General features: G+C 26.9%; 1 protein-coding gene across 1 annotated transcript in view; it reads left to right on the forward strand.

The window, feature by feature from the left end:
* The window catches only part of LOC100211013 (zinc transporter 7), a 64,371-nt gene that overhangs the window by 43,185 nt on the left and 5,808 nt on the right, over nt 1–15,378 (forward strand). Inside the window, exons 9-11 of the mRNA XM_065801361.1 lie at nt 9,970–10,060; nt 10,344–10,402; nt 14,600–14,690. Coding sequence (XP_065657433.1) covers nt 9,970–10,060; nt 10,344–10,402; nt 14,600–14,690 — 241 coding nt within the window. The remainder of the gene's footprint in view (nt 1–9,969; nt 10,061–10,343; nt 10,403–14,599; nt 14,691–15,378) is intronic.

The following is a 15,378-nucleotide window of genomic DNA, read 5'->3' on the forward strand; positions in this document are numbered from 1 at the left end:
TTTAAATAATATGAAACTTATTTTTTAAGGGTTGTTTAAGATAAATACTCAGCACTAAGAGATCAATTTAATTATTTTGGCTATAATTATTGTATATTTTAATTTATAAACTCTATGTAAATAAGTATAAAAATACTTTTCTTTTATATAGAAGAATGTCTGCCATAAATTTCCTTTTCAAGCATATGAGATATTCTTAAATAGACAAAAAAAATTTATTCCCGGATTTTTCCGGAAATGTCTTCAAAATATTTTTCCAAATTTTTTCAGGATATTATAAGGAAAAAATTTTCAGGATATTTTAAATATGACCAGGATAATCTATGATATATAAATGTGTATTTAGATAAGCATATGCTTACTAGTTTTGCTTATCTTTAAAATATACTTTTTCAGAAAAAGAAGAAAAAAACTGAAAAAAAGCTTGCTGCCCCATCCCAAACCCTCAGTCAATGTAGTGGCACACCTTTGCGGTATCAGGCTATACGATATAATTTTTTTACAGTGTGTGTATATATATATATATATATATATATATATATATATATACATGTATATATATATATATATATATATATATATATATATATATATATATATATATATATATATATATATATATATATATATATTATTCAAACACCCCTTATTTTTGAAAATCAAAAGGCACTGTTTTCCATGTGCTATGGGCGTAATCTGTGACCAGTAAAAAACAAAATTCAACTTATTTGCTCAAATTTTAAACCCCCAATCAACAGGCTCAAAAATTAAATTTTTGCCCCAAAAAGTCATATTATGACAAGTTAAAGGCCCTTAATTAATTTTTTTTGTCTTTTTGTTTAAACGAAAAGAGACAAAAAAAAAATACAATGTTTTTCTATTTTTTATTTTAAAATCATGTTTAACTTTTTTTCAATTAACTGGACATAAATTTATTAAATTAGATTTTACAATTTAACAATCACATAAACAATGTAATAATTACATAACACATCTAAGAGTTTTTGACAACTTGTCTTTAGTGTTGACTGAAAATTTTTGTCTGTGACTTGAAATTGAAAGCATCGAACATTGCTTTAATTCCTCATACTGGCACATGTGTGTAAAGTCTTGGATAAGCTTTACTCCTCTCTCATCCTGGCACATGTGTGTAAAGTCTTGGATAAGCTTTACTCCTCTCTCAGCACAATCATTTACTACAGTTAACTTTCCTATGTTGATTCAAATCTCTAAAATAAAAAATATATACAGGCATTTTTAATTATTTTAAAGAAAAAAAAAAATTAAATCATTCAAGAGTAACATTTAGTTTGAGCTAACTTGTATCCATTCTGTTTCTATTGCAGATATATTTAGCTGTTGAATTAGAATCCAACTTTGAGGTCCAAACAGTTGCCATAACTTGGGAGTTTTTGATATGTTGATGTTTGGAAAAGGTGGTTTTCTAAATGTTAATCTTGAAGGTTCATGGTATAAAAAATTATTTTTTTGGCAATTTTTTCTCTTGTGTTATCGTCTAGCATTTGATCACATATAGCAAGTACAATATTTAGCTCTGTAAGAAGCCATAAATGATTTTTAAAACTTATAATTGCTGCAGATAAAATTGTTTTGTTAAATGACCCATAATTGATCATGTCCCTAATTGCACATAAATCTAAGCAAGGAGAAGAGGCTGCCAATGTTGCTTTTAGAAACCATCTTGCAAGAATTAGCCCAGTAAACTCAGTAACTTGATGAACTGTTGCTATTTCTTCTGCACTAAATATATCAAATTGTTGCAAATGAAATGTAAGAAGTTCTATTGTCATGTAGTAGATAGCTTTTGATAAAAATCTTGCATCGTGAAAAGCTATAGGTTTACAAAACTTAAAATTTGCTAGTTTATCGCTACCTATCCAAACCAAAACAAGCTCAGCTAAATGCTTGTAGTCACCATGTGGAAAATGGAACAAGGAACATTCAAGATAAATTTTTCTTTCAAAACCCTTTAAAAAAGTGTGCTTTAAATTTGTTAATATGAATTTTTTTTAATTTAGAAAAAAAGAAATATACAAATCTCTACCTTTTTTTCTAAAAATGTTCTTTTTTGCTTGCTCCATTCAAACTTGTTAAGGTTGTTCAAATTTATGTCCAGCTTTAAAGTTTCCCAGAAATTTTGATTTTTTTTGAAAAGATTATCAACTGGTCCATGTGAGACTATCCCAGAAACTGCAAGTGCTGCGTGCTTGTTAATGGCAAATGAGATAATAAAAAAGCTATTTGAACAGAACTAGAACAAAAGTATTTTATAAATAAACAATAAATAATATAGTATATCTTAACATGGAGCTCAAATACATGATGTGTGCAGGCAAACCATAATAACAGCCTGCACATCTCTTTTTCTAGCAACACACATGCACCCTGCATCCAGTCTAAATTTGATTCAGTTATTTGAAGAGCAAAAAATAAAAAGTATAATGAAATTTATAAAAAAATTAAAATATCAAAATACAAAAGTATTCTCTATCATACTATTAAGTGCACAAATTTTTCTCACCTGTATTTAAAGATGTTGTGTCAAAACAAACACTATAAATTAAATCCCAGAGATTCCAAGGTTCCAGTATTTCCCTAATAGCTTTGGCTTGTGTTATTCTACAATTATCTGTTATAGAAAGAAATCCAATAAGTTCCTTATCAATACTAGGATTTGAAATCACTAGCGCTAAGCGCTCAACATTTCTATTTTCACCATAAAAATACTCTTACAATTTTTGTATCAAAATGAACACAAAGTAATTTTCCCTGGCCTATTTCAATTACATCTTTTTTTGTTTTTAAACCATTATCACTAATCACATCATTTAAATGAACCTTTGCTGACTTTAAAGAAATGTCAAAGTCCTTTTAGTTTCCACCAGCTAAGTTAATGACATTAGCCAAATTAGCTGTATATATAAGGTGCAAAAACGATTGTAACCATAGTTGGACCTGCAGCCAATCTCCAACCATTATCGCATCATCGTAATGTTACTTCTGATTCTCTTTTCCACAAATACTATAATGGTCACTGGTCTAAAGAGCTAGCGTCTCTTGTGCCATCTACTTAAATTTATTCTCGTATTATTTGTCATTCAATTAAGTCTCATCCTTTTTCTGTGACTGTTCCTAAGTGCTCCAAAAACTCTTCATTCATCTAGTTTTTTTTTTCTCAAACATCAGTTCTTTGGAATTTTTCTTCTTGCTTTCCTGATTCTCTATAATTTACTTTATTTTAAGTTGTCTGTCAATCGTTATCTTGCTCTATAAACTTCATCTTTTCTCTTGGAATTGAACTTCTATTCCAGATTTTCTTCAGTGACAAAACAAAAATTTTGTAAGAAAATTACAACTATCAGGGTTATTGCAACCGATTTCAAAACTCCCATGTGGAAATTTGCAAGAAACTATATCACTGAGTCTATATTGTAATTTTTTTTTTCTTCCTTTAATTAGTTTGCCATGTAAATATTGCAGAACTTGCTCTCCAGTAGGCAATTGAGGTGATGGTAGCATCTGAATGGCATCAATTATCAAAAAAACATTATGTTTCGGTCTTGTATCTTTTCCCATTTTATTTTAAATATTAAATTACATTTGTTTCTACTGTTAATGTAGATATATTATTAGATAGTAGATGTAGTTTATTTTTTCCACTAAAACAAAACATAAAATAATAAAAATAAAAAAGTTTTTTTGATTTTTCACTGCAAAAAATCAATTTTTCTACTTTAATAAAGCTTAAAAGCATCATAAGTATTTGCGATCTTAATAAAATAAACAGACCAGCAAATTGAAAATTTAGTAAAAACTTAAAAATGATTGTATAGACCTACAAAATGGAATAAAAAACGGTTGAAAAGATATTCATTTTTGAAGTTATTATAATATGATATACTGATTTTTTTAGGTGAAATTTTGATCTTTGAGTCCATTGAGCGAGGTCTAAAAATTGTGCAAATGAGTTAAATTTAGTTTATTCAGAGTACACTCATAGCACACAAAACAATGCCTTTTAATTTTCGAAAATAAGGTGGGGCGTTTGACCCACCCTAATATATATATATATATATATATATATATATATATATATATATATATATATATATATATATATATATATATATATATATATATATATAATATATAATTATGGTCAGCTTTTTTAAAAAATGAAGCTCATATAAATCCACTGCTTGGAATAAAGCAAAAGTCAGTTTTAAGAAAATTATTCTAAAGTAAACAACTCAGAGGTTATAATACAACAGTTTGCTTTTTGCAACTGCAAAAAGCAAACTGTTGTATTATAACCTCTGAGTTGTTTTTGTTCATTTTTTCTTTACTTCTTTACTGTTGTATTATAACCTCTGAGTTTTTTTGTTCATTTTTTCTTTACTTCTTTACAGCATCAATTGGTAAAATAATGTCAAACACTATTGGTTGTGTAATTATTTTGTCGATTGGCCAGCAGATTGAGTATTCCTGATACTCGATCTGCAGGCAAATCTTGCGATCAATTATCCCTAATACTCAATCACAAGATATGTTTGCGTGTGGTGTATAGTTCTAGTATGCTGCACTGTACTTTAAAAATAGATAGTCTTGCATGGTAGTCGAAACGTTTCTTCCATAAATTGTAGTTTTAAAGAGATTGCTAATAAACTAGACCAGAAAAAGTTTAAAAACTTGAATAAGGTTTTTTTAAAAATGATAGATTGCTTGCCCAAAGCAAACCCTCAGTCATTTTAGCGGCACTAGTTGTATCAGCAGGCTATAAAGTAGTCATTGTAGCAGCACTTCCTTATAGTAGCAGGCAAAAAGATAGTTGATGTAGCAACACTCCCTTGCAGCGGCAAGCTATAATATAGTGCTACACTATCTCATGCTATATCAACTGAGGGTTTGGAATGAGGCTGTAACCGGCTTTGCTTATTTTTAATTTCTTTACAATTTGACCATGGCTGTTTTGATGTTTTAACAATTTAAATGCAATTTTAAAAATTATTATATGATGAATAACTTATCGCTGATCTTTTCTAAAGTTTTTATTTTACCTAAAGGCTTTAAATATAATAAAAAAAGTTAATTATAATGATTGTTTAAAACCCATTTTGCATAAGTTAACAAAAAATGTTATATGTATATTTTTTTTATGTAGGCATGTATTTTTTATGATAAATTTAAATGCTTCAAATTATTTTTCTATGTCTTTCTAAAACTCTTTTAAACAATTATTTTTTGAAAGACTTTTTTTAAGTTACTTTAAATTATAAATACATTTAAAATATTTGTAACTAGTTTACTTAGAACAAGTGCAGGAACATTTTATATAAATATACAAGAATATAAATTAACTATATTTACTTTTATTTTTTTTTTAAATCTTTTAAATAAAGATTTTATTTTATTTTATTTTTTTTTCTATTACGATAGGGATAAAAAAGTTCAAATCTTTTATAATAATTTTTGAATTTGTTACATGAAATGCTTATTAATAAAGTTATTAATTGCCTTTAATCCTCAAATTAAAATTAAATTAAATTGCTTATTGGCAGTAAGGTAGATAAGGGTAATATGAGCACCTTGGTAATATGAGCATACTTAAAGAAATTTTAGAGCTAAAATAATGAAATCAGTTTTTTCATTAAGAAAAATATGTTAGGTAAATATCCAATCCATTTTTGTTTGAAAAACAATGCATTGAACTATTTAGTTTTGACTTTATTTAAAGATACCATTTTTGTGTAATATGAGCATGCTCAAATTTACCAGTGATTTTCATTGAAATTACATAGTTTAAAGTCCTAAAAAAGCAGTGGTTTTAATTGGTTTTTTGACTAAAAACAAAATATAATAAATTTTTTTAATATTTTAACAATACTAAACATTTTTCTATAATTTAAATTCAAAAAAATTGAATTTTTGTTGTTCAAATGTTTCAGTTAATAAAATTGAAAAAATAACAAACTAATTTTTTTTTTTTTTTCCTGCGGAAAACATAGTATTGTTTTAACAAAAAGTGGCTTAAAATTTGATCTTTCAATGATAAGTTTTGTTAATAACGAATCATATTACTCCAAAAATTAGTTCTAATTGTCAGGTTGGTATTTTTTTTACAAAATGTTTTTTTTGGAGCTAATTTAAAGTGTCCATTTTACCAAGTGGTCTGGGTAATATGAACATTTTACCAAGTGGTCTGGGTAATATGAACATTTTACCAAGTGGTCTGGGCAATATGAACATTTTACCAAGTGGTCTGGGTAATATGAACATTTTACCAAGTGGTCTGGGTAATATGAACATTTTACCAAGTGGTCTGGGTAATATGAACATTTTACCAAGTGGTCTGGGTAATATGAACATTTTTGCTACTTTTTTAAAACCTGTGTGTTTTTAAGAAAAAATTTCGGGTTCCCAAATATCTAAGTGGATCATGAATAGGGATCCTTAAATACTGTTTATTTGCAAAAGTTTTGGATCCAGCTTAGTTATTTTTGAAATTATTTTAATTTTCGCTTAAGGTGTTCATATTACCCTAATCTACCCTTTATTATTTTTAAATTACAGGCACATTTTATTTAAATAATCAAAGAATATTACACTTTTTTTTTAATAATATAAAATTTTTTACCATGATTTTTTTTTTAATATATATATATATTTAAAAAAACAGCAATTATAAAATATGTCTTGATTTTATAAATCAAGACATCTTTAATCTACCTCTTTTTTTTAACTTTAAATGATTAAAAATTATTTTAAACAAACTACACTATTTTTTTTAACAATTTTATTTTTTGAGCTTTTTTCTATAGTGTTTTTTTTTTTTTTTTTCAAATTTTTTTTAAGTTTAAGTTTAGCTAGCATTTCCTTTTTCAGCGCATTTCTAAAATGTTTAAATCATGGAAACATCTAAAAAGTTGTGGTCAAGTTGTCAAAAAAAAAAATCCTTTGTGTGGTCAGCAATAGCAATCGATCACACACTACTGCTGTCTCAGTCTGAGTACTTTAATTCTTGTTTTTAAAAAACTTTGTTTTTGAATCCATGTAGTATGTAGTACGTGGGTATCCATGTAGTGGCATAAACTCGAAATTTTTCAAGTGCATTAATATCACTTTTAAGGTATGAGCACCATGCCCATATCCCAAAATTCAAGATGGGGTCTTAAACGTTACTTATAGTATCTTGTTGATGTAATGAAATATTTTTTTCAGCAATCCAAGCATTGAATAAGCTTTTAATGTATGATTGGTTCATTACATACAATTGACTTTTCCATTTAAAATTTGATGACATTAAATTTCCAAGTTCTTTTTTGATATTAAAGACTGCTATTATCTTGTCACCTATTTTATAAATATTGGGATTTATTATTTTCAAGTTGCATGATATGACATTTTTCATAAATTGTAATTGCCAGATCTCTGACCATTTGGAGGCTTGGTTATTTTCATTCTGAAGCAACTTGGTGACATTATCAAAAAGTAAGAGTGTTCTAAAATTTCTAATAAATCATTGATATATATAATGAATAAGATAACACTGCTTGTTATCATTTCCCAGTTTATGCTTGTATCACTCTTTGATTTATTGATTAGTTAAAATGTCGCTAATCCAGTTGCATATGGCATTTGATATTTCATATAACATCAGTTTGATTGATAATCAAAAAAAAGTTTTCATGAAGGTACAGAGTAACTCATGAACGATTATTAATCAATGGTACAAAGAATTTAGTAAAGTTGAGATAACAAATATGTACTGGATTATTTTACGCTAGTGATTTACTCAAATGATCCTTTGTTTCAATAAGATTTGTTAAACAAGATTTCTTATTTACAAATCCATGTTGATGTCTATAAATAATGGTCCATTATCTATATATATATAACATATAGATAATAGACCATTATTTGACATATGTTTATATATTGTAACAGATATAATACTTTTGAGTGCTTTAGAGACTATTGAGGTTAATGAAACTGGTCTGTAGTTGCTAGCAGTTAGCCTGTTTCTTTTTTTGAATATTGGAGTTATGTCTGCCATTTTTCATTTAATTGGCAATCTTCTGGTTTTGAGCTATTTTCAAAAATTATAGCAAGCATTAAAGTAAAGACAGGTGTTTGTCATTTTAGTACTATTGATTTGACCGTGTCTGGTCAATTTATATTCTTTTAATTCAAGAAATTCTTCTTTAATTAATTTCACAGTTATTTTATAACCTATTATTGCCTTGCAAAAAAAAAAAAAAGTATTTTTTAAAATCAGTGAATTATTAGTACTCTTTTTGGTAGAGAATGATTTAAAGTGATCATTTGTATTGTTGACTATTTGATTAGGTTTTTTAGTTAGTTCATTATTGAATGTTAAAGTTTGAATGGTATTTTTTAAATTATTTTTGCTGTTAATATATTTGAATAATAGTTTTGCATTGTGGGTTGATTTACTTACAAGATTCTTTTTAAATGAGAGTTTTGCTTGTAGTACTTTACTCTATTGGTCTTTACATTTTGCTAAGTATTTTATTTTGTTTATTCTTCTTTTAATATACATTTAACAATTGTGACCTTATATATATATATATATATATATATATATATATATATATATATATATATATATATAAGGCTGCGGTGAAAATAAAAGTTTGTTCTATCAAAGAATATTTTGTTGTGTCTAACTATAAATGAACAAAAAATATTAAAAGTGTTAATATAAGACATGGGGAACCGCCCCATTTTGCGATGTTGCGTCTCAAAAGAAACGAAAATTTATAAAAATTTCAAAAATAGTAATCATCTCTAAAAAAAATTGACTCAAAAACACCATGAAAAAAATTGATTTTTTTAATAATGTTGAAAAAAGGCAATTTTTATGCAATAAAATGTAAACTAATAATCCTAATACAAAATTATTATTATTTTTGAAATTTTTATAAAATTTTGCTTCATTTGAGACCCAACGTGACTTTTTCTAATATTATAGAAAGAAAATAAGAAATTTTTTTTCTATAATATTAGGGACCTGTCTGATGTTTAAGGGTCAAAATGGGGCACTTCTAGTAAAGAATTTTTATTTTTTACAAATGCTTCTAGTTTTATACATGGATTGGCAAATAAGTACTCCCAAATGCAACAATTTATATATATATATATATATATATATATATATATATATATATATATATATATATATATATATATATATATATAAATTGTTGCATTTGGGAGTGCGAAAAGTGAAAAATGATTCTTTTGTCAACTAATACGTCACTTTTAATTACTTTTGACTTTCGTGCAACATTTTTGTGTAGTCAGAAAGTTAAAATCATTAATTTACAAATTAATCATTTTTTTTAAAAACCGTAAAAACGCAAATTTAATTGACCAGAATGTTATTAAAAACATTCTGAATGTTTTTAAAACATTCTGGATGTTTTTGATAATATAAACAATATTTTTATTTTTTTTTAATAAAATGTTTTGATTTTTATTTTTTTTACTGTAAATCTGCACAGAGTGTTGCTACTCTACTATCTTATAGCCTGACTCGCAACAAAGTGCTGCTACATCGACTGACAAATAGCCTGACTCGCAACAGAGTGCTGCTTTATCGATTGACAAATAGCCTGATTCGCCATGGAGTTGCTACATCAACTACCTTATAGCCTGACTCGCAAGGGAGTGCTGCTACATCGACAGAGGGTTTGGTTGGGGCAGGCAGTCTATCAAGTAATAAAAAAAAAAATTCTGGTCTTGCATTTTAATTTTTACTTTTTGTCAACAAAGTACAAAAAAATTTTCTGACAAACAGTTAGGGGTTATATATATATATATATATATATATATATATATATATATATATATATATATATATATATATATATATATATATATACACACACACACACATACATATGATATATTTAATTTTTTTTTTAGTATATGGCCGCTTTTGATGGATTCTATGTCAATTTTGATGCAACGTACACCTAAAGATTTAGAATATGAACTTCCTTTAGCATATCAACGAGTATAATGTTTCATTCTAAGTTAATTATTTGATCTATTGCTTAGCTTAACTGTTTTCAACTTAATATAAATTTTCTATGTATTTTATTTATGTAAGTAAAGTATTTTTGGAAATATGATCATGTGCTTGAGATCTTAATTGATGGTAAAAAATATCTTTAAAAAAAAACAAGTTTAATTTCTAAAAAAAGAAGATTAATAAATAAAAAAACATTAAAAATAAGACTTTTTTTTTTATATATTAGTTTTTAATTTTTTTTCTTACTTTTTTTTACATAATGTAGGTCAGTCAAATAGAAGGAGTTTACAGTGTTCAAGATCCACACTTCTGGACTTTATGCAGGTTAGTGAAGCTACTATCAAGTTTTGTGGATCACTCTAAGTTGCCATTAAATTTATTTATATGGCTTGCACCATAAAAATGTACATTAAAACTATAATTGGCAAAATATTTGGTTAATAAATCAATTTAAAAAAAAGTAACTTTTTTTTTCATTGTAATGAATTCACTCCCAACAATGCTGCAAGCAATAGTTTAATTTGGGAATTAACAACAAGGCTTCAATCAACCACTGTTTATGTTGGGAGTGAATAAGGCAGCAAACAACCACTGTTTATGTTGGGAGTTTATGTATGAAAGGTCAGTAGTAAGTAGTAATTTAAGAAGATGTAAACTAGAGAACTCAGTAAGAATATTCATTAATACATAAATATTAACAATACTGCAATAATTATTATCAATAAAATCAGTGGAATATATATATGGTTTCTATGAGAGATTAGTATTAATAAACAATTTAGTAATAATTACCAATAAAATCAGTGGAATGTATATATGTTTTCTATGAGAGATTAGTATTAATCAACAATTTAATAATAACAATTTAGTAGAGAAAGATAATATGAGAAAATTTAAAGTAAAGGACTGGGTAAGAGTGTATATCAACAATATAGCAATAATATTAGCAGTAAACAAACAAGTTATGTTTGGGTTAAAATTCGCAGAACTACTATCACAGAAGAGAAATCATACTCAATATTGGTTGCTTGTTCTAAGCAATCAAAAAGTGATGGGTTTTTGTCAAAATTGAGGTATGTCATCAGCAAATAGAGCCACTTTAAAGGGAAGATTATTATTATAGATAAAGAACATAGAATAACAACACAGAGCTAAGGATGGAATCTTGTGCCACCCCAGATGTTACTGGAAAACTTTAATTCTGTGGTTTGAAAGAAATAATTTGATAAATGTAAAAAAATTTCTTATATATATACTATAAAAAGCTAGCTTACCAAGAAAACAAGCGTGCCAGATTTTATTGAAAATCTTTAAAATGTCTAGAGCTCTTCTCTCACCACTTCTACTTAATGCACAATAGCTTTTAGCTAAATAGCACATTTTTTTTATAACTGCTGACAATTCAGCTGAAGAATGAGAAGATCAAAATCTGTATCGGTTGTTTTCGTGTAAGTTTTTAGGCTCATGATGAGATATTAGAAGTTTTTTAATTAACGATTCAAAGGCTTTACTTGTAGTAGTATGAAATTTGATTAGAGGATAGTTGATAGATAATAGTAATAACTAGATAAATAAAAATGCAGATAATAAGATTGGATAATAGTCATAGGGATCTCAAAAGTTTTTAAAAGTTGGATGCCTTTTTTTAAATCATGCTATTTTTCAGTAGGCAATAAAACGAGATTCAGCTAAACACTTGTTGAAAAGTTTAGAAAGTAATGAAGAGAGGTCTGGTAAACACTTCTGTATGACAATAATATTGCCCAGACTACAAGCTTTAGAGGAGTGTAAGTGATAAATAACTTTATCAATGGAGTGATATAGATGTACAATTATGGATTAATTGGTTTCTTTCGAATCGAATATTTCTACCTTATTTTTTGGGAGATGTATTAAGATCAGACCCATGTATGAGCGATGTTAGACTTGCCTTTGTTATTGGCATTGTTAAAATTTTTCCAAAGGTCAGTGGTACTAGAACCAACCCATTCAGTGTGGTAAGCATTATTGTCGCCCATAATAATAGCATTTGTTGAAGGATAATGAGAAAGGGGTAGATTTATTAAATCAGAAACAACAAACAAGAGAAAAGTGCAGGTTTTAAAGAAACAGAACAATGAACAACAAAAAGATGATTGAGTGAAGAGATTATGAACAAAAGCAGATAAAAGAATACTTAGGATTCAAATTTAATTTTACAACAAGTGAGTTGATGCATAATTATATGGCCTGGCCAAACATGTGACAGTTGGAGTTGAGATTCGAAGATAATACAGCTGAATACCAATGATTCTCACAAAGTGCGAGTAGATCTGGTAAACTTTGCAAGAGGTTTTATTCAAGATTTTATTCAATGAATAAAAAGTTACATTGAAACAATTTGGTGGTAATTATGGTTTCTTATGTTTAATATTATAGGAGCTATATTCATTTTTCAAATTATTTGAGATCTTGACTTAATCATAGAGAGAGTACATGACACCCTAAACAACAGACTATACAGTTGTCTTTTTCTTACTAAAGAAACCAAAGTTGTAACGTAGGGTTTCTTATGTGACCTTGAATGCGCATCAAAAGTACTAATAAAGACACTTTTCATGACCATCTTGGTCTTGAAAACTGATGATAATAATAAGTGATATCATAGAGTTTGGAAAACATTGTTTGCTAGTCAGCCTCAGAACTATTAAGCTGAGTTTTGGAATTGTACCTTCATTAGGAGGTAAAAAGAGAAAGATTTGCTTGCGTTTCCTTGTTACAACTCTCTAAATGAGAGTTGTACCAAGAAAGCGCAAGCAAAAACCTATAATTAGAATCATCCTAGGCAGGAAATAATTTAAACATGTTTACATCTACATGAGCCTGTTAGATAAAGAAGGGATGCAATGCTGGTCAACAAAAATTTTGTGTTAGCCAAATTTGCACCTAAAGAGATAGTAGGTTAATATATGTAATATAAATGCAGTAAATAGCGATCAGAGCTAAACATATAGCTGGTAAAGCAATGATGTTGTATAATTAGCTCCTGCCATTATATATATATATATACATATATATATATATATATATATATATATATATATATATATATATATATATATATAATTTTTTTTTTCTTATAATTTACCTCCTCTAGGCCGAGAAGGCCACTGCACATGAGGAGGTTACTTGTGGTTATAACCCTCTCTCAACTCTATAACTCCGAATCATGAACCTTGGCAAACAAGGCTGCTGCGTGGAGAAACAAGTTGAGCGGGGTACTACCAGGGACCATATATATACATAGTTATATTATATATGTATATATATATATATATATATATGTGTGTGTGTATATATATAGATGTATATATATATATATATATATACATATTTATATATAATATATATATATATATATATATATATATATATATATATATATATATATATATATATATATATATATATACATAATTGTTTTAAATATGTAATAGTTTAGAAAAATAAATGTAAAATATTCTTTTTTTTTATATATTATTCAAGTTTTTAATATTACATTTCCTTTTTTTTTAACTTTTTATTTAGGCGCTCCAATAAATCCTTATGGTCTTATCACAGAGCACTGCAGAAGAGCATTTAACCAGGAAGCCTCCTTCCTTACCAAAGATCCAAAATATAGTCAAAGTCAACTTCAAACCGCAGACCTCCAGTTCTGAAGCCAGAACTCTAACCACTATACCACCACTGATTTCCTCTCCTTACTTATTTTATTTTAAATAAGAATCTAAAAATAGAATCAACATCTGTGTATTTCCAGGTTCCATATTTAGGTATATTTATGTTCCATATTCAGGTAGTTTTAAAATACTGCAATCAAAAATTTTGAATTTTTTTATTAAAAAAATGAACATCTGTAAAATTGTTCAAAAGTTGTATAATCATTTTACTAAAAAATGTATAATCATTTTACTAAAGTATGGTTTAAAGTATCTTTAGTATATATACTATATATATTATATATATATATAAATATATATATATGTATATATATATATATATATATATTTAGTATATACACTATATATGCAGTATATATACTATATATACTATATATATATAGTATATATATATAGTATATTAGCATATACTAAAGTAGGGTTTAAAGTATCTTTAGGCTTTATACCAAAGTATGGTTCAACAACTTCAAGCAGCTGTGGCCCAGTGGTTTAAGTTCTTGCTCAGAACCAAGAGGTGTAGGTTGAATGCCAGCTCTGGCCAAATTAGATACATTGGTAAAGAAAGAGTGATCAACTTCCTGATTAAATGCTTTTCCGCGGTGCTCTGTGATCAGACTCTGTGATAAGTCTTCTTGGAGCACCTTAACATTTAGAAGAAAAAAACTATAATCTAACACAAAGTTCAAAAAGCTAAAAAACCACTAAAGTAAAGCAAATAAAATAAATTAACAAAACTAAAACAAAACAAAAAAAGTTATTAAGTATCGCAGTGTTTCAATTGTAATTTGTAAGTTTATTTTAGCAAAAATAATGTTGGATCAATGCGAGTATTGATATCACCGCAGGCAGATGCATCTTACGTTTTAAGTCAAACTCATGGTATTTTTAATCAAGTAAGTAGGGCAGCTTTTGCTTTTTAAAATTTCAAATTTATATGACAATTTTTGTTTTTGTGACATAATATTGCACGTATTTAGTTTGATCATTATATAAATAAAACTCTATTTTTAAACATTATAATAAATGCTCCTTAATTATTTTTATTAAAATATGAGTAAGAAAATACATTTTCTTTTCAGAAAATGTAAAAACTTTACAAGAAATTTGAGAAAAAGGCAAAACAAAAAAAGTATTCATAAAAAGCATAACTTAAAGATTAATATCCACCAGGAAGCTAAGGATCTGTTCTTTTTCATTTTGAATGTCTATAAATCTTTTTTTTTAATCTTTCTGATTGTCTTTCTTTGCTTTTTAACATTATTTGATGCTTTCTTTTTCGACATTCAAATACTTATTCTATCTTTATGAGCTTAACCATTTTGAAAACATATACCGTCACTAATTTTAAAGTGATTTAAAACTTTGTGTAAAGCATTAGTGTCATCATTGAAATGAACAATTGCAGAATAAACTCTAATTGGCGCTACTGCAGTTTCTTACCACCCCCCACCCCCACCCTTATTTTTTTTTTGCTGATTATGATAGAGAACTTTATGCTCATTAAGGATCGTATAAAAACATAGGTCTGAAAATCAACAGACAGTGCTCTAATTCGATGTTGAAGTTTAAAAAATTGCACTA

This window comes from Hydra vulgaris, chromosome 07, assembly GCF_038396675.1.
Source record: "Hydra vulgaris chromosome 07, alternate assembly HydraT2T_AEP".
Classification (NCBI taxonomy): domain Eukaryota; kingdom Metazoa; phylum Cnidaria; class Hydrozoa; order Anthoathecata; family Hydridae; genus Hydra; species Hydra vulgaris.